The following is a 21842-nucleotide window of genomic DNA, read 5'->3' on the forward strand; positions in this document are numbered from 1 at the left end:
AAATAAGCTTGCAAGAAAAAACCACTGTCAGAGAGTGGAATGTGTGAACCAAGATTTTTGAATGTGTTGAAGTCACCAGTAATAACAAAGGCTGGCATCTGAAGTAGGAACAGTCTAGGACTGAGCCCTTAACCTGTAGGATATGGTTAACTCTTAAGACTTAGTGTCAGAATTGAATTGGTTTTTTTTGTTTGTTTGTTTGTTTTTTCTGAGACGGAGTCTCACTCTGTCGCCCAGGCTGGAGTGCAATGGCACGATCTTGGCTCACCACAACCTCTGCCTCCCAGGTTCAAGTAATTCTCCTGCCTCAGCCTCCTGAGTAGCTGGGATTACAGGCATGCACCACCACACTCAGCTAACTTTTTTTTGTATTTTTAGTAGAGACAGGGTTTCACTATATTGGCCAGGCTGGTCTCGAACTCCTGAACTTGTGATCCGCCTGCCTAGGCCTCCCAAAGTGCTGGGATTACAGGCATGATCCACTGCGCCCGGCACAGAATTGAATTGTTAAATACCTAGTTGATGTCAGAGAATTGGAAAATTGGTTGGTATGATAGTAAGACTTCTCAGTGGTAGTAAGACTAAAGGTTATGATGATGGATTATCTAGAAGTTATGGATTTCTAGAGATGATTTAGCTAAATACATACAACATATAATGTCATTAGTCCTTATGGTCTTTTGATGGTGTCTTAGTTCATTTTCTGCTGATAAAACAGAATACTACAGACCGGGTAATTTATAAAGAACAGGAGTTTATTTGGCTCAAGGTACTGGAGTCTGGGAAGTCCAAGAATATGGTGCTAGCATCTGGGAAGAGTCATCTCATGGTGGAAGACACCACATGGATAGCTAGTAAGCGTGCGCACACGACAGAGAAAATGGCAGCCGGACTTATCCTTTTATCAAGAGCCCGCTCTCGAAATAACTCACTCACTCCCACAGTAATGGTATTAACCCCTTCAAGAGGGCGGATCCTTCAGGGTCTAGTTACCTATTAAAGGCCCCACTTCCTAATACTGTTCAATGGCAATTACGTTTCCAACATATGAACTTTTGGGGAACACTTTCAAACCATAGAATTTTGCCCATGGCCCTCAAAATTCGTGTCCTTCTCACATGCAAAATATATTCATTCCATCCCAATAGCCCCAAAAGTCTTAACTCATTCCAGCATCAACTCAAAAGTCCAAAGTCCAGAGTCTATCTGAATCATATATGAACGAGAGTCAAGGCATGATACATCCTCAGGCAAATTCCCTTCCTGCTGTGAGCCTATGAAATCAAAACAAGTTATTTACTTACAAAACACAGTGTTGAGAAAGGCAGAGAATAGATATTCTCCTTCCAAAAGGGAGAAATAGGAAATACAAAGAGTAAGAGGCCCCAAGTAAGTCCCAAACCCAGAGAAACAGGAAATGCAAAGAGTAAGAGGCCCCAAGTAAGTCCAAAACCCAACAAGGAAAACATTAAGTCTCTTTTTTTTTTTTTTTTTTTTTTTTTTTTGAGACGGAGTCTCGCTCTATCGCCCAGGCTGGAGTGCAGTGGTGCGATCTCGGCTCACTGCAAGCTCCGCCTCCTGGGTTCACACCATTCTCCTGCCTCAGCCTCCCGAGTAGCTGGGACTACAGGCGCCCGCCACCACGCCTGGCTAATTTTTTGTTTTAGTAGAGACGGGGTTTCACTGCGTTAGCCAGGATGGTCTTGATCTCCTGACCTCGTGATCCGCCCGCCTTGGCCTCCCAAAGTGCTGGGATTACAGGCGTGAGCCACCGCACCCAGCTGAAAACATTAAGTCTTAAAGCTGGTGAATAATCTCCTTCAACCCCATGTCCTACTTCCTGGATACACTGGGGCAGGAGTTGGGCCCCCAAGACCTCTGGCAGCCCTGCCCCCATGACTTTGCTGGGCTTAGCCCATGCAGCTCTCACTGGTTGGAATCTTGTGCCTACAGTTCTGACAGGCTGACTTTGCACACTACTTGCACCACAGTTCTGTGGTTTTTGGGGGTGGCCCCATTCCCATGACTCCCCTAGCCATTGCCCTAGTGAGGGTGCTCTGTAGTGCTTCTGCCTCAGGACAGGTTTCTGCTTGCCCCCTGTGCTATCTGCAACACTCTTACAGTAGGAGAAGAAGGTAGCCATGCCCCCATAACTCTTGTAGTCTGCAAGCCTGCGTTAACATCACATGGCCAACACCAGAGCTTACTACTTGTGCCATCTAGATTAGCAGCCTGAGCCATGTCTGGGCCTATTTGAGCCACAGCTGGGGAAGCTACAGTAGAATGTGCAGAGCAGATTCCCAAGGTGGCCATGGGCAGTGAGCATGTGGAGGGTGTCCCAGGCTGATCCCCCCAAACCGTTCTGCCTTCCTAGTGTTCTGAGACTACAACGGGAGGCACAGCCTCGAAGATCTTAAAATGCCTTCAGGGCCTTTCTCTCATTGTCCTGACTAGCACTTGGCCCCCTTGTAACCACACTCATCTCTTTAGCACACATCCTTGGTTTACTTTCCTAAAAGATACCTTTTCACTTTTTACATGGTCAAGCTGCTAATTTTCCAAGTCTTTCTGTTCCGCTTACCATTTAATTATACATTCCATTTTTAAGTCATTCCTTCCCTCTCGCACCTTACTATATGCAGTTAAAAGCAGCCACAAAGCAGCCTGGATGTTCATCGCTCTGAAGTTCTGCATTCCATAAAGTCCTAGGAAACTGATGCAATTCAGCAAGCGTCTTTGCTAATATTTTTTTTTTTTTTTTTTTTTTTTTTTTTTTTTTTTTTTTTTTTTTTTTTTTTAATCCTTATTATTGAAATTCTTTGATCTTAATTTTTTCAGCTATATTTTTTCGTTTTTGTAATATATACATTGTTCCAAAGTATTTTTTTTTTTTTTTTCCAACAGCAATTAAGTTTCCAACATATGAATTTTGGAAGGACACATTTAAACTATAGCAGAGGGCAATAATAATCAGTTCTAATAAGAGTTTCATTCTTGAATTAGACCTGTGGTTTATAGTGTTGAGAGGAGTGACGTGGCTGAATGTCCGTTCAACATTTAACATATTTGCACAACTATTCAAAAAACGCTTTCAATGTATTGCCATCCTTATGACTCCTTATGTACAAGTAGAAACAATACAGTTCTCAGAGCTTCCCCAATTTTCTTAAGTTACCTACACAATCCCCACTTTCTTCTCTAGCAGGCCTCCTCTCTTAATTAAAGAAAAAAACTAAAGCCATTGCACAAGTGCTGTTTTAAACCCTTGCTTTCACCCCTCCCCCAGCCAGTAAACCTCATTTTTCTTGAGGCATAAAGAGTCTCTCTTTCTCCTATTCACAACTTTCTATGATTGCTTTTGATATCAATCTCTTCTATTTCCTCTAAGATCTTGCTTCATCAATGAGCATTCATCTATCTTATATCTTTACCCTATCCCTCTTTACTTATCTCTTTATTCATCTAATTATAAAAATACTTGGGAGGCTGAGGCGGGTGGATCACAAGGTCTGGAGTTCAAGACCAGCCTGACCAAAATGGTGAAACCCTGTTTCTACTAAAAATACAAAAATTAGCTGGGTGTGGTGGCATATGCCTGTAATCCCAGGTACCCAGGAGGCTGAGGCAGGAGAATTGCTTGAACTCAGGAGGCAGAGGTTGCAGTGAGTTGAGATCATGCCACTACACTCCAGCCTCGGCAAGAGTGAGACACCTGGGCGACAGAGCAAGACGCCGTCTCCAAACAAACAAACAAACAAAAAAAACTCATGTCTCTCTCTTCAAGAACAAAATAAAACCAAATAAAACTTCCCCTGAGGTTATCAGTTACTGCCTTAACTCTCTCCTTCCTATCTCTAGCAAGATTCTTAAAAGAAAAGTCTTCATTCAGTTTATTTCCTTACTTTGTATTCACTTCTCAGCCCACTATAATGTATCTACAGCATTTCTACAACTCTGCTTGAAATTACCCACCAAGGCTGGGCATGGTCGCTCACACCTGTAATCCCAGCACTTTGGAAGGCCGAGGAGGGCGGATCACCTGAGGTCAGCAGTTCGAGACCAGCCTCAGCATGGAGAAACCCTGTCGCCACTAAAAATACAAAATTAGCTGGGCATGGTGGTGCATGCCTGTAATCCCAGCTACTCGGGAGGCTGAGGCAAGAGAATTGCTTGAATCTGGGAGGCGGAGGTTGCGGTGAGCCGAGATTGCACCACTGCACTCCAGCCTGGGCAACAAGAGCAAAACTGTCTCAAAAAAAAAAAAAAAAAAAAAAGAAATTACCCACCAAAAGTCATTATGTTCTCCATAATGCCAAGTTTAAGAGCCACCTTTCCATTTTTATCTTTCTGGATCTTTCCAGGGCATTTTACATAGCTGATCACATTCCTTCCTTCTTGACACACAAATTCCTTGGCTTTTATGACACTATTCACCTGGTTCTCCTACCCCAAAAATTGTTCCTGCTGCCCTCATCTTAAACATTAATGTTCCCCAGATTTTCATTCACAATCAATCCTTTTTCCTCTCTATATTTTCTCACCAGGCAAAAGGAGGAACATTTAAACTGTCAATAACTCCATCAAAGACTTCATAGTTTTAATTCATACCTCTAAACTATACTATATGCTGATGACTTTCAAATTTCCAGCCCTGAGCTCTTCTTTGAGCTGTGCACTCATATCCAGCTACCATAGAATATTCTTTACCTGGATATTTCATGGGCACTTCAAACTCAATGTGTCCAAAACTTTTCCCCTGAAAGTGGCTTCTCCTCCCATATTCTCTCTCTCTCTCTGCATATATGAACCACCCATGTAATCATCTAATCAAAAGAACTCATTCATCTTGGATTCCTCCCTCTTCCTCATCATCCCTCCCTCATATCCATTCAAACATCAAATCCTGTCAATTTACTCTCTTAAAACATTTTTTAAAACGAATGCCCCATTCTCTATCTTTACTACTTGTACCCTAATTTAGGATCTCATCATCTCTTGCCTATATTAGATAAGAGGTTCTACAATAACATCTTATTTAATCAATCTGATATTAATCCTGGCCTCTCAATTTTTCCCATAATACAGCCATAATGCTCTAATATACAAATCTGATAATTTCACGAACCTCCTTAGAATGGTTTTGCAACCCACATAAAAGTCTTTTTTTTTTTTTTTTTTTTAAATCACGGCATACAATAACTTCTTTGACTTGGTTCAAAGACCACTGCTTGACACTTCTTGGTTAGAACCCTTTACTTCTGAATACCAATCAGCTTTTAGTTTCCTGAATATCCCATAATGTATCATGCCATTGTGTCTTTGTACATTCCTCGTGACCTTTCTTCTTTCTCTGCTTGATTCTTGCTTAGCATTCAACACTCAACTTGTACATGAAGTTCTCTACAATTTCTCTTCCCTAAATCCCCCAGATGGGATAAATGGCTCTCTTTAATGTTTCTATGAAATTATCTTGATCGTTGCATAAACATTATGTATTATTTTCTATATGTCTCCTTTACTAAATTGTGAACTTGCTGAAGGTCAATTATCTAGCAATATATCTGATGCACAGGTGTTTAATATCTTTTGTAGAGTTAAACTGAATGAGCACTCAGGTTGGTTTTAATTTTTCCAGAGTTATAATAATGCTGCAATAAACAGCTCTATGCAAATAATACTTTTAATTTTTAAAATTTTATTATGATAGATTCTATGACAAAAGATTACTGTGTCTAAAGATATGAACAAGTCTTATTATTCTTCAGTAATTTGTTATTTTTAATAGTTGAGAAAATAAGGCAACTGCTCAAAAATTTTTACACTATAAATACATATTTGAAAATTTTTGTCATAATATTTACTAATATAATTTACTTTATGCCAGTAACCAGTGCGTTTCAGAATAAGAGTTAAACAATCAATTTGTGTAGCTAACATAACTAATGTTCTATGTGTAGCCCAGTCTCAACAATACTAGTTTTAGGTTACAGTTAAAATGTATTATGAGGCTGGGCACAGTGGCTCTTGCCTGTAATCCCAGCACTTTGGGAGGCCAAGGCGGGTGGATCACCTGAGGTCAGGAGTTCGAGACTGGCCTGACCAACATGGTGAAACCCTGTTTCTACTAAAAATACAAAATTAGCTGGGCATGGTGGCACATGCCTGTAATCCCAGCTACTTGGGAGGCTGAGGCAGGAAAATCACTTGAGGCAGAGGTTGCAGTGAGCTGAGATTGCACCACTGCACTCCAGTCTAGGCAACAAAAGCCAAACTCTGTCTCAAAATTAAAAAATAAAAAATAAATAAAATAAATAAATAAAAAAATGTATTATCAGACTTTTTTTTTTTTCAGGACAGGGTCTCATTCTGTCACCCAGGTTAGTGTGCAATGGTGCATTCATAGCTCACTGCAACTTCAAACTCCTGGGCCTAAGCAATCCTCCTGCCTCAGCCTCCTGAGTAGCTGGGACTACAGGAATGCAACACCATGCCCAGATAATATTTTAAATTTTTTGTAGGGACAGGATCTCGTTATATTGCCCAGGCTTGTCTCAAACTTCTGCCTCAAGTGATCCTCCTGTGTTGGCCTCCCAAAGTGCTGAGATTACAGGTATTTTGAGACTTTTTTAAAGATGCAGAATTTATCAGTTGCCATTGATGAAACATCAAGTTTCCTAACATTGGAAAGGGAAAAGCAATCTACCAAATTTTTGGAAATGGTCAGAAATCCACAGTAGTAAAAAATATTATTAAACACAAAAGTTTTCATGAAGCAATCTTATCTAAGAAAAAGCAAAAATAACTTCAAGCTATATTTTCAAGGTATAAACGTTACTAGTATAATGCACCAAATTAAGGGTTGGCAAGCTATCACCATGGGTCAATTTTAGCCCACTAGCTATTTTTATAAATAAAGTTTTATTGGAACACATCCATGTTCGTTCACTTATGTGTTATCTATGGCTGCTCTCACACTACAATGGCAGAGTTAAGCAGATGCCACAAACATTACATGGCTCACAAAGTCTAAAATATTTACTGTTTGGTCTTTTATAGAAAAAGTCTGACAATTCCTAATCTAAGTTATTAGGGGGAAAAAAACATACTTCTTAATGCTATCTTTTAAAAATACTTACACTGAAGAAAACAAATTACACTCAAAGTACACAATTTATATCAGTATCCTATTTTTTCTCATTTCTTTGGTAGCACTTCTAATGAACTGTTTTCATTCAAACCCATTCCTGTCCCCATTTCCCTCACCACAGGTTCCTAGTTCTCTTCTTTGGTATCTTCTGATATAATTGACAATAATAAATCTCTTCTGATGTGGTCTGACTCAAATAAACATGTAAATGGTTCCAGAAAGAAAAAAAAAAAGACATAAAATGGAATAAAAGTTTGTGAGTAACCAGGTGGATAAAGTGTGCACTCGGGGAGGTGGTTAATAATTGAGAGTATTGTACAGAATGAATGACAATATAATAAAAACAATCATGTAAGTATTTTAGGAAGAAGAAAAACTAAAAAGAAGAAAAGAAAAGTAAAAAGGGAAATCAAACTATTTTTAAAATATAGAAAATCTGCACATTTAAAAAGCATAAAATCAATTAGCATCATTCATTTAGGAAAGCCTTCTATTTACCTATCCAAACAGGCAAAGAGTCCAGATTTCCCTCCTACTGCACAAAGTACTTTGGGAGCACAGCGAGGTCGTGTCATCAAGACTGTCTGATGAGAGAGTCTATGTTCAGGCATAAAGTGGTACTTTAGGGCTTCATTCAGAAGATGTTTACAAGTGCGATCATCACGAATAAGATGATTTGCTTCATATAGTCTAGTGAGAAACTTCACACTCAACAATGGTAATCGTACACTGTTTAGTAACTGTGCTAAGTATTTCTGGCGTTCTTGTACATCATACTTGATCCAAGACTCTAATGCATAAAAAACAGTCTCTTCGGTAGCTACATTCAAACAGTCATTGGAAACAATTTCATCTAAGTCAGCATGTGTAAGCTCAAAAAACTCTTCAGTCTGGCAAACAGCTTCAAAATTCTGGCATATGTATTTAGTGGCTGCCAAATAAAGGTCACGGCAACCATATGTTTCTGCAAAACGAGAAATTCCAATACAATTACCAGGATCTAGTTGGCTTTCAAGAAATGCACAACATTCTTTCAGGACAAGTTTTATCTGGAGTAGGTTTGCTGCTGGCAGGAGAGATTCAACTGTGTCCTGAGAAATAAAAACAGTCCCTGTATAGGCATACTCCACAATGGCCTGGAGAGCAGTTTCATCAATGCATTGAAACTCAACCTCACTGTTCTCTTTTTCAGAAAGGTTTCCAGTGAACATAGCTTTGAAATATGGGCTGACACTGGCAAGTACCACTTTGTGAGCATGAATTTTAACATCACCTACTCGAAGAATGATGTCACAGAGTTCGTGATGTTGGCGAAGAAGATTCAAGCCCTGCAGAAGTTGTTCAGAATGCAAGTGGGTTAAGTTAGCAAGCATGTAGGTCGGGGATGTGTGGTCCATCTACAGAAAAATAAAAAAGCATAGATAGTTATTTCAAAGTAATCTTGTCAATAACACTGCTTTTCAAATAGTACAGAATAATCAGATTTGTAATTTATTTGCCTGTTCATTGGTTTTTAAATACTTCATAGTAAATACTAGAACTAGAGGCTTTCAAAGTTAGAAGGGATTTAACAATCACATCATTCAACTTGTTTATTATAGATATTAGGAAATGGAAGCCCAAAAGGTTACATGAGATGCCCCGAACCAAAAAAATCTCTGATAACGGACTTTTGGATCAAAACTCTACCAACTTTTTCATTTTGTTTCCCTTGCATTAAATTCAAGTCTGAGCTATCACTGAAATAAAATGAAAATATGAGGGGAAAAACTTGCTTAAAGTAAAATTATACGTAGAACAAACAACACTATTTGCCAACCAACAGATGTTTTAATTGGGCAGAAATTTCATGTTAACACACTTTACCCAAAATTTCAATAACTGCTTTGATAGAGAGTGCTGCACTTAATGAAGGTACCACTACCACCAATTAATTAATTAATTATGAACAGAATCCAAAGTTCCATAATGAAGGCAATAAGGCTCACTTACTGATCTATATATACCATAACCACTCAACTCTTTTTTTTTTTTTTTAGATGGAATCTCACTCTGTTGCCCAGGCTGGAATCCAGGGGCATGATCTTGGCTCACTGCAACCTCTGCCTCCCAGGTTCAAGTGATTCTCCTGCCTTAGCCTCCCAAGTGGCTGGGATTACAGGCACCTGTTAACACGCCTGGCTAATTTTTATATTTTTAGTAGAGACAAGGTTTCACCATGTTGGCCAGGCTGGTCTCAAACTCCCAACCTCAAGTGATCCACTCGCTTCGCTTCTCAAAGTGCTGGGATTACAGGCATGAGCCACCGCACCCAGCCTCAACTCTTGATCACTGATTCAGATCATGCCCACTCAATCTACTTGCCACTTTGTGCTTCTCGAAGATGAAAAAGAATAAAAATAGCAGGGAAGAAAAGGGATGAAAAAGAAAAGAAAGCGGAGAGACAATAAAGACTATGGTAGGCAGAATAATGACTCCCCAAATGACATTCACATCCCTATCCCTGGAATCTGTGAATATTACTTTAAATGGCAAAAGAGAGTTTGGAAAGGATTAAAAATTTTGAGATGGGGACATGATCCTGGATTATCCAAGTGGGCCCAAAATGCAATCAACATGTACCTTATAAGAAGGCAGGAGACGTGACACAGACAGGAGGTCACGTGACTAAAGAGTCAGAGACTAGAGTGCTCCAGCCACAAACCAAGGAATGCTGGCAGTCACCAGAAGCTAGAAGAGCCAAGAAGAGATTCTCCCGTAGAGCTTCTGGAAGGAGCATGGTCCTGCCACCTTAATTTTAGCCCACTGACACAAATTTCAGACTTCTGGCCTTCAAAACTGTCAGAGAATACATTTGTTTTGTTTGAAGCAACTGAGTTTGTGTAATTCGTTACAGTAACCTTAAGAATTAATACATGGATATTTCAGAATGGACTGTAGCAGCTGCTTAGACTAGACAAAAGGAATACAGGACATGTATACAATATAAGCTATTTCCTTCCTGTCTCACTCATATTTCAATCACAAATTATAGCAATAATGAAAAAATACATTTGGTTTCCATCTTAAAACCATCAATTCCATCAATTCAAACATTTTGAATGCTATTGAGAGAGTATAGCACTTCATTCTTACACATTTTAAGTGGAAAAAGTCCAACTCTTGAAATTTTTATCTTTGTCACGTACATAATTGTTTCATACTTATTTCACAATGAATTTTAAGTCAGTTAATAAATTATGTTAATATGGCCACTTTCCAGCTGATAACAGCCTCCATTGCTGATCTCTGCAAATAATCTCACACCTATCTACTAGAAGAATTCTCAAATGTTATTGCAGTCATGGAATAACCAAGGCCCAAGAAGCTTCTGGGTCTTCCAGTAGGTACTTTTTTTCCAGAACATAATACATACTAGTAAGTAGATGGCAATCAGAAGGCATAAGTTTAGATCTGTACACATTCTGTTAGTTATTCCACTGTTGACCTTTTTAACCTATGTAACTTCTTTTAGCCTCAGTTTTATGAAAAAGTTAAAATCCAGACTTAAAAGTGAAGAATGAATAACAGGAAAGGCAAGTAGATAGAAAAAATAGGTAACGGGGTTAAGAAAGCAGTCCTCGTTAACTTTACCTTCTCAACCTTTGTTTTCCTTATTTGCAGAATGAGATCATAATAATACCTGTACTTTATTATTCAGGTATTATTGTAGCTGAGGTTTTTGAGAATCAAATCAGACAATGTACATAAAAACACGATAAACTATAAGTGATACTGTACTACAGTAGTACTATGGTAGTAGTGAGGCGATAGAGATAAAACATATCAGTGAAGAACAGACTTTGGAAATATAAGGTAATGAGTTTTAGTCCCATCTGGATCTTAAATTATATTACTAGGTGGAATAATAGGTACCAGCCTTTCTTAATCTAAATATTAATTGTTTCATTCATAAAATAAGAATACCCCACTTATCTCAGAAGTTTACCTGAAAGTGATTCTCCAAAGTATAAAGTTCTACACAATATACAGCTTGAGGTGTTAAGAATATAGTACTTACGTCTCACTGTACTAAATTGCCGCTTCCCAATATCCCCACTTTCACTAATTCCCATTCTTTCCCACAATGACCTTTTACTCTTATGATGCTCATGTAATGACTATAGCTCTATATAAAACTTGCTATCTCCCAAATATTTTCTTACCACACGTTAGATTTTGTCTATAACCTTTCTTCTCTGATCTTCCTTTCCTCCAATTCAAATTGTCAAAACTCAAGATCAAAAATTAACTTTACCTGGACGTCTATAAGCATTTATTTACCATATTCCTTTACATGCAATTAATTCAATTATATGTGTTGCTCTGTAAAACATACCCCCTTCAACTCTCATTTTCTGATTTAACAAGGAGAATGGTAGACTAAAAAGTGAAGGATGAACAACAGAAAAGGAAAATGTATGCGAAAAATAAGAGAAGGGATTGAAAAAGGAGACCTAGTCACTTCGTAAATTCATCTCTCTCTCAGACTAAACAATTACGTTTCAAGATATTTAAAACAGCCTGCAAATGAGATTCTTGAATCATTACCAGTGCCACAGGACTGAAGACTATTTTCAAAAATAAGACAGTAAATTCTACAATATGGTAAGATTTCTGTTAATTTCAGATAACATTCTAAAACAAATTATTAAAGATTTGACTTGTGAATACCAACAAGGAGATGTAGAGATCTTTAGGATTAGGATATATGAGCTAAAAATAATAAGACATGTTATAGACTAGGTTTGTTTCTTTTTAAAAATGTATTTAGAAGACTTGTAGATCAGAAAAGTAGACTTGATACTTAACGAGATACTAGTAAATAATTTTATGATGCCCTTCATGATTTTTCAAAGAACAAAACTAAAAAAAATATAAGCCAGTTCAGTTAGCTAAATTAGTGGAACAAATACCCCCCAGAGTATACCACTTAATGGAATGAGGCCTAGAGGGATGTTTCTAGTGGTATTCTGTAAGGCCAAGATGAAGGTATTTTATGTCCTGAACTTTGAAGATGACATGAAGCTGCAAAGGACAGCAAAAGCATTGACTAACACAATAAGGATCCCGAAAGACTTGATATCTAACAAGAAGAAATTTAAAAGGGATAAATGTAAAAATTCTATAGCAGATTCCAAACCAACTACCCAAGTATAGAATAAGAGAGAAAAGACGCATCTGTAGAACGTGTTTAACAGGTTTAGGGATTTTAATTGCAGTACTATTTTAACACCATAAACTTATATGGGTTTAAGCTGCAGTAACAGAACTATAATACACAGAACAACAGAGGAGAAATTTTTGCTTTGCTCTGCAAATGTCAGTTCATATCTGTACTACAGATTTTGGGTATCATCCTTTGAAAGGGATCTAAACAGACTGTAACACCTGATGAAGAGCAGAAATTCAAATCATGTCTTACAGGTAATGGAACCGAGGTACTGAGTCTGGGAAAACAGGAGGTCTGAATTATCACATGAAAAACCAAGGAATGAAAGTTACTCAACAACAGCAGGAATAACAATTATAATATAGGGTTGTTTTGAGGATTAAATGAGTTTATACATAAAAAGGGCTCAGAATAGGGCCTATCACTTAGTAGGCTCTTAATAAACTTGAGTTATTACTAGTAAATTCTTCGAGTTGTCCCTTAAGAGGTAGTCAACTTTCTATGTTGCACTACCTCTCACTATTAGATAAGAAATCCACACTGTCTTCTCTGATACCCTGGGCAACACAAGTATCACAGAATTGTTGATTCTCAAATCAAGGTTATGAATTATTGACTAGATTCATTTTTAATATAATTAGGAATCACATAGTGATAGATCCTATATTGTTAACCTAATTTTTGTGTACCCAATTCAAAACTGGTAAATTACCATCAACATATGACATGCATGCATTCATGACACAATATAGGTCTGTAAATACAAACATACATGTATGTACACACACAACACATAAATATACACACATGCATATATTTGTATGATATGCAGTATAGCTTTAAGTGACTGGGCTTTGGTATCAGGCTTCCCAGGTTACAGTACAATGGTCTGTATTATGTGACCTTGGGAAATTCAGCCAAAAGTTTCAGTTTTCTCATTTGTAAAAAAACAGACAAAATTGTATAAAAAGCAGTTGTAAATATGCCTTTCTATGTGCTGGTACGTAAGCACTCAATAATTGGTAGACGTTATTTATTTTTATTGTTCATCAACCTTAAAAAAGCTTGGTTATTACCAACTATATCCATGAAATGCCTTTCCATGCATACCAAAAAAGGAAGGAAGTTTGCTTACTGTCCAGGGAACAAATACCTACCAAAGCCAGGCCAAAGCCTCACTAATTCTATCAGTAAAGAGACATATGCGCCATTTTAAAATTTAGATGGCTTATTAGATTTACATAGTTTATTACTTACAAAGTGAAAAGAAGATTAGCCAAAGAGTAAACTGCCTGGATGCTTGTCCCGCACATCAAAAATGGTAACACAAAAAAGGAGCTGGCCCAGTAAAAACTATGGCTAAGCAGTTTTCTATTCTGTAGCTCTATTCTAAGGGTGTGGGGTGCGGTCAAAAGTCTAATACCTAATCACAACCAGGGAAGTGAAGAGAAACTGTCTCATGACACACTTGTAGAGGAAATAGAGGGGTGAGTGGGAAATTGGGAGATGACCTCATAGCAGTTCCTTAGAGGCCTCTCACCCTCTCATATTCCAGGAGAATCACAAGGTGTGTCAAGCCACGGATAAGCTGCAGTCCTGAGGTCCAAGTCTTTGCCTACATGGATACACGCAAGGTGACCAGAGTACCACGACAAAGTTGTTCCCCTACACTTATGCCCCTATAACACTGCTTTATCTCACTTTCCTAGATCTATGTTGTTAAAACCTTTTAAATATTTTCCGGCCATTCCAACTAGTGAGTAAAACATTCTATTCATTTGAACCAGCATGGTTCATTTTATTCTATAATAATAGAAATTATCAAAGTGTTTAAAATGGGCCAAAGAAAAGGCACTGGTAAAAGTAACTTCATAAAAGAAAGCCTATGCATATTTTTATAATTGTATTAGATGCAAATGATATACTTTCATTCCTTGTAAGAACTACTGAGAATAAAGTTTAATTTTAAAAATTACAGTTTAATGCTTAATCAAAACAAGCAACTTCAACAAGGCAAGGTAAAAATAGGGAACTTAAAATGAATTACACTAGCAGTTTTCCATAACATAATTTTTTTTTGTTTGTTTTGTTTTGTTTTTGTTTTTGTTTTTGTTTTTCAGACAGGGTCTCATTCCTGTTGCCCTGGCTGGGGTGCGGTGGCGAGATCTTAGCTTACTCACTGCAGCCTTGACCTCCTGGGCTCAGGTGATTCTCCCACTGCAGCCTCCCAAGTAGCTGGGGCTACAGGCACACACCACCACACCCAGCTAGTTTTTGTATTGTTTTTGTAGAGAAGGAGTTGCACCACGTTGCCTAGGCTAGTCTCGAACTCCTGGACTCAAACAATCACCCACCCTGGCCTTCTAAAGTGCTGGGATTACAGGTGTGAGCCACTGAGCGTGACCAAATTAAATCTTAAAATTTTTAATTTGGCCCCTTTCCTCTCTCAAAAAATATGACTTTAGAAAAATGCACAGATTACTAACATTTTCAAATACAGAGTTTTTTTTTTTTTTTTTTTTTTTTTGAGACGGAGTCTCGCTCTGTCGCCCAGGCTGGAGTGCAGTGGCGCAATCTCGGCTCACTGCAAGCTCCGCCTCCCGGGTTCACGCCATTCTTCTGCCTCAGCCTCTCCCAGTAGCTGGGACTACAGGCGCCCGCCACCACGCCCGGCTGATTTTTTGGATTTTTTTTAGTAGAGACGGGGTTTCACCATGGTCTCGATCTCCTGACCTCGTGATCCGCCCGCCTCGGCCTCCCAATGTGCTGGGATTACAAGCGTGAGCCACCGCGCCCAGCCTCAAATATACAGTTTTTAAAACAGTGGTTTTCAAATATGATCCCTGTACCAACAGCATTAGCAACATTTGGGAACCTGCTAGAAATGTAAATTCTTGAGCCCCATCACAGTTGTAAGCAATCAGAAACTACATAGGGCAGTGGGGTTGCAGGAAATGGACAAACTGTTTTAAGTCCTCCAGGTTATTCTTAGCCAAAAGTTCCAGAACCAGTTAAAATATCTATAGCTCAAGTTTAACAGCTTAAAAATTACTGAAAATCATTTTTAAGAAATATTTAAAATGAAAGTCTTTTAGAGACAGGATCTCACTGTCTTGCCCAGGCTGGGGTGCAGTGGCTATTCAAAGGCATGATCATGGCGCAATGCAACCTCAGACTCCTAGGTTCAAGCGATCTACTTGCCTCAGCCTCATCAGTAGCTGGGACTACAGGTGTCCACCACTCCGTTTGGCTCAAAAACTATAATGCCTTCAAAATTATACATGACAACTGTGACTATATTTGGTTCTCAGCTATCTACCCACAAATGGCTAAAAAAAGTAATTCAAAGAAGTAATACTTTCCAATCCTCAAAGCCCCACATTTGTCAAACAGTTTTACACTGGCAGTTTCATTTACCTGAGTAACCACTTTGCGTAAAAGGAGGGTAAGTACCGTAAAAAAACAGGAAAGAACAGTGAGTAAAAGCATTGATTTTAGAGTCGGAGAGATTTGGATTTAAGTCTACATTTTGCGACTTAATAGCTGGGCTATTTGATACTTGGGCAAATTACTTATTCTAAGCTTAAACATTCTCATTTGTAAAATTTGTTGTGGATTAGGATTAAATGAGAAGTATGTAAGGAAAAATAGATCAATGGAGAACGGAAAATATAAAAGTAGATCATTTAGATATGCAGGTTCAGTATATGATAAAGGTCGCATCTCAGCGAGGGAAAAGAGAAACATTTAAATAAATGTGTTGAGATAACGGAATAGCCATTTGGAAACAGGTAAAACTAGATTTCTGCTACATACCTACAGCAACAGGATAAATTCCAAATGAATCAGAGGTATATATATATGAAAAATGTAATTATATAAATATTAGAATAAAATAGGGGTAAAAACTTATGTTGAAATTTAGTCCCCAGTGCAGTAGTATTGAGAGGTAGGGCTTTCAAGAGGTGATTGGCAGAATCCTTATGAATGGATTGATCCACTTATGCATTAATGAATTAACGTGTTAGCAACTTAAAGGGTTATCACAGGAGTGGGACCAGTGGCTTTATAAGAAGAGGAAGAGAGAGCTGAGCTAGCATACTCACAGCCCCCTCACCATGTGAGGCCTTGTGCTGCCTTAGGACTCTGCAGAGGTCCTACCAGCAAGAAGGCTCCCACCAGATGCAGCCCCAAGAAAGCTCACACCAGATGTGGCCCCCTTGACCTTAGAGTTCTCAGCCTCCATAACTGTAAGAAATAAATTCCTTTTATTTATAAATTATCCAGTTTCAGATATTTTCTTATAAGTAATGGAAAACAAACAGACAACCTGAGACTAGGGAACAGTTGCCTAACTTTGAAACAAAATCCAGAAGACATCAGTGAAAAAACAGGTAAAACTGATTACATTTTAAAAACGTGGAATAAAGAAATCGTAAGTAAAAATATAAATGAGACTGAGAAAAATATTTGTAGCATATATAAAATATATATCAGCAATATATAAAATATTTCTAAAATTCTCTAGCCCTATAGGAAAAATTGGTTAAAGAAACAAACAGATGTTTGTTAAAAACATAACTGATTTCAACCATACAAAAATTGCTCAACTTCACTTAAAATCAAATAAATTAATACATGGAGTTAACAATTCTCTCTTTTTTTTTTTTTTTGAGACGGAGTCTCGCTCTGTCACCCAGGCTGGAGTGCCATGGCGCGATCTTGGCTCACTGCAAGCTCCGCCTCCCGGGTTCACGCCATTCTCCTGCCTCAGCCTCTCCGAGTAGCTGGGACTACAGGCGCCCGCCACCACGCCCGGCTAATTTTTTGTGTTTTTAGTAGAGACAGGGTTTCACCGTGGTCTCGATCTCCTGACCTCGTGATCCGCCTGCCTCGGCCTCCCAAAGTGCTGGGATTACAAGCGTGAGCCACCGCGCCCGGCCAACAATTCTCTCTTGACAGTATAGTCTGTTGGCGAGGATATGAGAAACAGGAAATCTCACTCGTTGCTGTGGCAATAGAAAATGATACAAAACCTCCAGAGGTAAATCTGTCAAAATCTAGCAAAATTACATTTGGATTTATCCTTTGACCCAACAACCCTGCTTCTAAGAATCTCTCCAAAAATTACACTGGCAAAAATGTATAAAGACAAATCCATAAGGCTAATAATAACTGCAGATTTATAAAAACAAAATAATATACTCATGTTTCTTATTCCTCATATTTGAGAGACCAAAAGGCAACTGACCAAGATTTTTAAAACAACTCTCATGTCCAGCAACAAAAGAATGGTTGTGAAAACTACAGAGCATCCACACAATGGAGTACTACACAGTGATGAAAAGGAATGGGGAATCTCTGTATAGAATACTCTGCAGTGATCTCCCTGATCTAAACAAAGTGTGTTTAGTGTGTCACCATTTATCTATAATAGGAAAGATCACAAATATACATAATCATTTCTATTAAAAAAAGGAAATTTTACACAATATATACTTTTAAAGGTTACCTACAAGAGGAGGTATGGAACTAAAGACTACATGATAGAAATAGAAGGAGATATCTTTGAATATACTCTGTTTCATAGATTTGACTGTGGAATCAGAAAAGTATTTTACGTAATTATAAAGCACAATTAAATCTTAAAAACATGATCCATAAGAAATTTGAAAATTGAAAACACAAAGGAAGAAAATATCTAGTTAGTGGCCTTACCATACCATGACAAATAACTTTAAAACAGTAATCTGACAGTCTCTATTGTGATATGCCCTAAAAAACATATCTTATGCTGTTTTCAGTAATCGCATTGTTGATGAAGACACTGTTTATTTGTATTGTGACACTGTTAATGTGTGCATTGTGCTATAAAGCAAATGAGTAATGATATGATATTCTATCAACCTTAGGGTCACTGTGATCTAGGATTCTGGGTATGGGAAAAAGAAGATAAAGATATAACACTAAGATGTTAATTACAAACCTCATAGTCTGTATTTGAATAAAAAGTGTAAGAATAAATATATGTATATAAATAACAATAAATATTCATATATACTAATACATAATTTATATATAATACATAAAATACATGTGAGCTATACATACATATTAAATATATGTAATATTATTTTAAGGAAAAAAATAAATTATATTTCCTAGCTCTGTCTACTGAAAAGGTCTAGAAACTGACCATCACAGTAGCAAAGAACATTTCTAGCATTCAGATGTACTCTCTAAATACCGTTTCCCTCAAAGAGAACAGAACTCCTTGGGCAAACAGCTGATACCATGTCTGGGGCAGAAGATGTCAAGACAAATTTGGAATCTAAATCCTAGGTAGTGTAATCCCAGCACTTTGGGAGGCTAAGGTGGGAGGATAGCTTGAGCCCAGGAGTTTTGAGATCAGCCTGGGCAACACGGTGAAACTCCGTCTCTACAAAGAAAAAAAACAAACAAAAAAATTAGCTGGATGTGGTGGCACATGCCTGTAGTCTCAGCTACTTGGGGGGCTGAGCTAGGAGAACTGTTTGTGCCCAGGAGGTCGAGGCTGCAGTGTGCAGTGATTGCACAACTGCACTCCAGCCTGGGAGACACAGTGAGGCCCTGTCTCAAAATAAATAAATCCGGCCGGGCGCGGTGGCTCACGCTTGTAATCCCAGCACTTTGGGAGGCCGAAGCAGGCGGATCACGAGGTCAGGAGATCAACACCACGGTGCAACCCCGTCTCTACTAAAAATACAAAAAATTACCCGGGCGTGGTGGCGGGCGCCTGTAGTCCCAGCTAATCGGAGAGGCTGAGGCAGGAGAATGGCGTGAACCCGGGAGGCGGAGCTTGCAGTGAGCCGAGATTGCGCCACTGCACTCCAGCCTGGGCGACAGAGCGAGACTCCGTCTCAAAAAAAAAAAAATAATAATAATAATAATAAATAAATAAATCCTAGGTAGCAAGAAAGGTATCAAATACTACAAGAGTCATATAATAAATATTCAGGGGCCAAACTGAATAGGCTTTCACTAGTCAAAGACAGGACAAACTGATCATCAATAATAATAACTGCAATTGATTAAATGATATCAGATATTTTAAATGCATGAGTTAATAATGATACTTCAAAAAAGTCCTAACGATCACCACTGGAGGATGCTAATGTAGCAACTCATTATTTGAAACCTAGTAAACAAAAAGAAATAATCAAACATTTATTATGTCTTTCCTACACTAACAGTACTACTGGGTTTCCAAATAGATGAGTTTTTTGTTTTTTAAGAGATAGGGTCTTACTACCTTGCCGGAACTAGTCTTCATCTGCTGGTCTTAAGCGATCCTCCCACCTTGGCCTCCCAAAGTACTGGGGTTACAGGCATGAGCCCCTACACCTGGCCAAATTTCTCTTTTTAAAAGTATCCCTGTTAATAAATAAAGAAGGAATAATGGAATATTACCATTTTGCATCCTTAATAAATAATGGGCATTGATTGTGAAGGGCTGTTTATACCACAAAAAGAGAGATAGCTAGATAATTGGACCTTCTGATGGAAAAACATAACACCCATGAGTATTCTTACATCCCACCCCCAACACACACCAAAGTCAAGCAAATTAAACTACAGTCAATTCTCTAGCTCCAACTATTAATTTACATAAAATATAGAAAATAGAAAAATCATGTTAAACAACACCAGAAAGATGCAATTAGCAAAAACACACCAACTGTGAAAAGTCTTGTAAAATAAACTAAATTCTTCAACAAATAAACTGCAAGAAATAAAGAGAACGAATCTATAAATCTAAAAGCCATATCAATCAAATACAACCTGTGAACCATAGACTTGTGTGTGCACCCACATATTTAGAAAACAGTTGGAAATTTACACACTGACTGGATTATTAATATATTAATTAATCACTGCTATTTTTTGTTGCTAAATAGTGGTATTGTGGTTGTGTTTTTAAGAGCTTTTTTCTTTTACAAATATATACTGAAATTGGTGTGCAATGGTGCAATTATAGCTTACTGTAACCTTGAATTCCTGGGCTCAAGGGATTCTCCATCCTCAGCCTCCTGAGTAGCTAGAACTACAGGCGCATGCTACCATGCCTGGCTAATATTTTTTGTTTTTATTTTTTGTAGAGATGGGATCTCACTATTTGTCCAGGCTGGTCTTGAACTTTTGGCCTCAAGCAATCCTCCTGCATTGGCCTCCCAAACAGCTGCGATTACAAGTGTCAGCCCCCATGACCAGCTGTATTGAAATATTTGTAGATGAAATAATATGTTGTTAGGATTTACTGCAAAATAATAGGGGATGAGGGAGTGGAAGGGGATATAGATGCCGTCATGAGTTGATAACTATTGAAGATGCGTGACAGGTAAATAGATGTTCATCATATAGTTCTGCTTTTAAATGTTTTTGAAATTTTGCACAGTAAGAGAGTTTTTTCTTAAAAAACAGAAAATATAAGGCACTAAATTTTGAATAAGACAGATTTAGAATCCTAAGTTCAGGGAGTTTAAATGAATTAGCAAAATCACATAATTAGTAAAAAACATTACTGGGACTAGAATGTTTTCTTAATCTTAGAACAATGCTCTCTACACATTACATACAAAAAATTAAATGCCAAACAATGTTGAGCTGCTTAAAATATTTACTGAATCAATTTATAATTGTTATTACTTCTCATAAAATGAAATTATTCTACAAAAGAGCATCTAGAATACCTTTGACTGTCATAATGTACCAGTTAACCGTCTAAGCTTTTAACATATATTAATTCCTTTCATCCTCAGAGCAACAATATAATCGGAACTGTTATTATTACTACCGTTTTACAGATAAAGAAATTTGAGGCACAGAGAAATTAAGTCCAAGGCAAGATTTAAACCTTAGCACTCTGTCTATGTAATTCTTAAATATTCTATTACACTGCCTCATTTATTAAAAAAGCTCATAATTTCTTAATCTTATTAAAATTTTAACTCAAACAACAAATTAAAAATGTGCAGAATAGAAATCCAAAGAGGATAGATCATTCATATAAAATCTTTATAAACACACATTAGATACAAAAATACACAGGGCTTTAAAATGAAATAAAGAAGGATCCATGGAACAATCATTGCCTTTCAGTATTTGTCTAAAAGCAGATTTGGTATATCAGGTTCCTCCATATCTCTGCCGTAGTTTTTTTTTTTTTAATGATAAAACAAACAATAGTATTCTGAATCTTGGTAACTGCATTAGTCAATATCGAATAAAAAGTATCTATTTGAAATTAAAATTAAAATCAAACTTTCCATAGTCTACAGTAACTTAACTTTAGGTTGTGAAACCAAGTTAATGAAGGTCAAGTTGCGAGTTTTGTACCTATCTACTTAATTGACACCTAAGCCACAAAACAGTGGTGCTGAAATCAGTTGGGAGGCAATTATCTGCCACTATATAAATATAGATCACACCCAGAGTAAATAAATG

The 21842-nt window shown here is 37.7% G+C and overlaps 1 protein-coding gene across 2 annotated transcripts in view; it reads right to left on the minus strand.

Annotated features, from left to right (window-relative positions):
- KLHL28 (kelch like family member 28) overlaps positions 1-21842 on the minus strand; it is a 37538-nt gene that overhangs the window by 12086 nt on the left and 3610 nt on the right. For both annotated transcript variants that reach the window (XM_030813841.1, XM_030813844.1), the window contains exon 2: positions 7646-8544. In XM_030813841.1, the coding sequence (XP_030669701.1) occupies positions 7646-8544 (899 nt within the window). The remainder of the gene's footprint in view (positions 1-7645; positions 8545-21842) is intronic.

This window comes from Nomascus leucogenys, chromosome 1a, assembly GCF_006542625.1.
Source record: "Nomascus leucogenys isolate Asia chromosome 1a, Asia_NLE_v1, whole genome shotgun sequence".
Lineage (NCBI taxonomy): Eukaryota > Metazoa > Chordata > Mammalia > Primates > Hylobatidae > Nomascus > Nomascus leucogenys.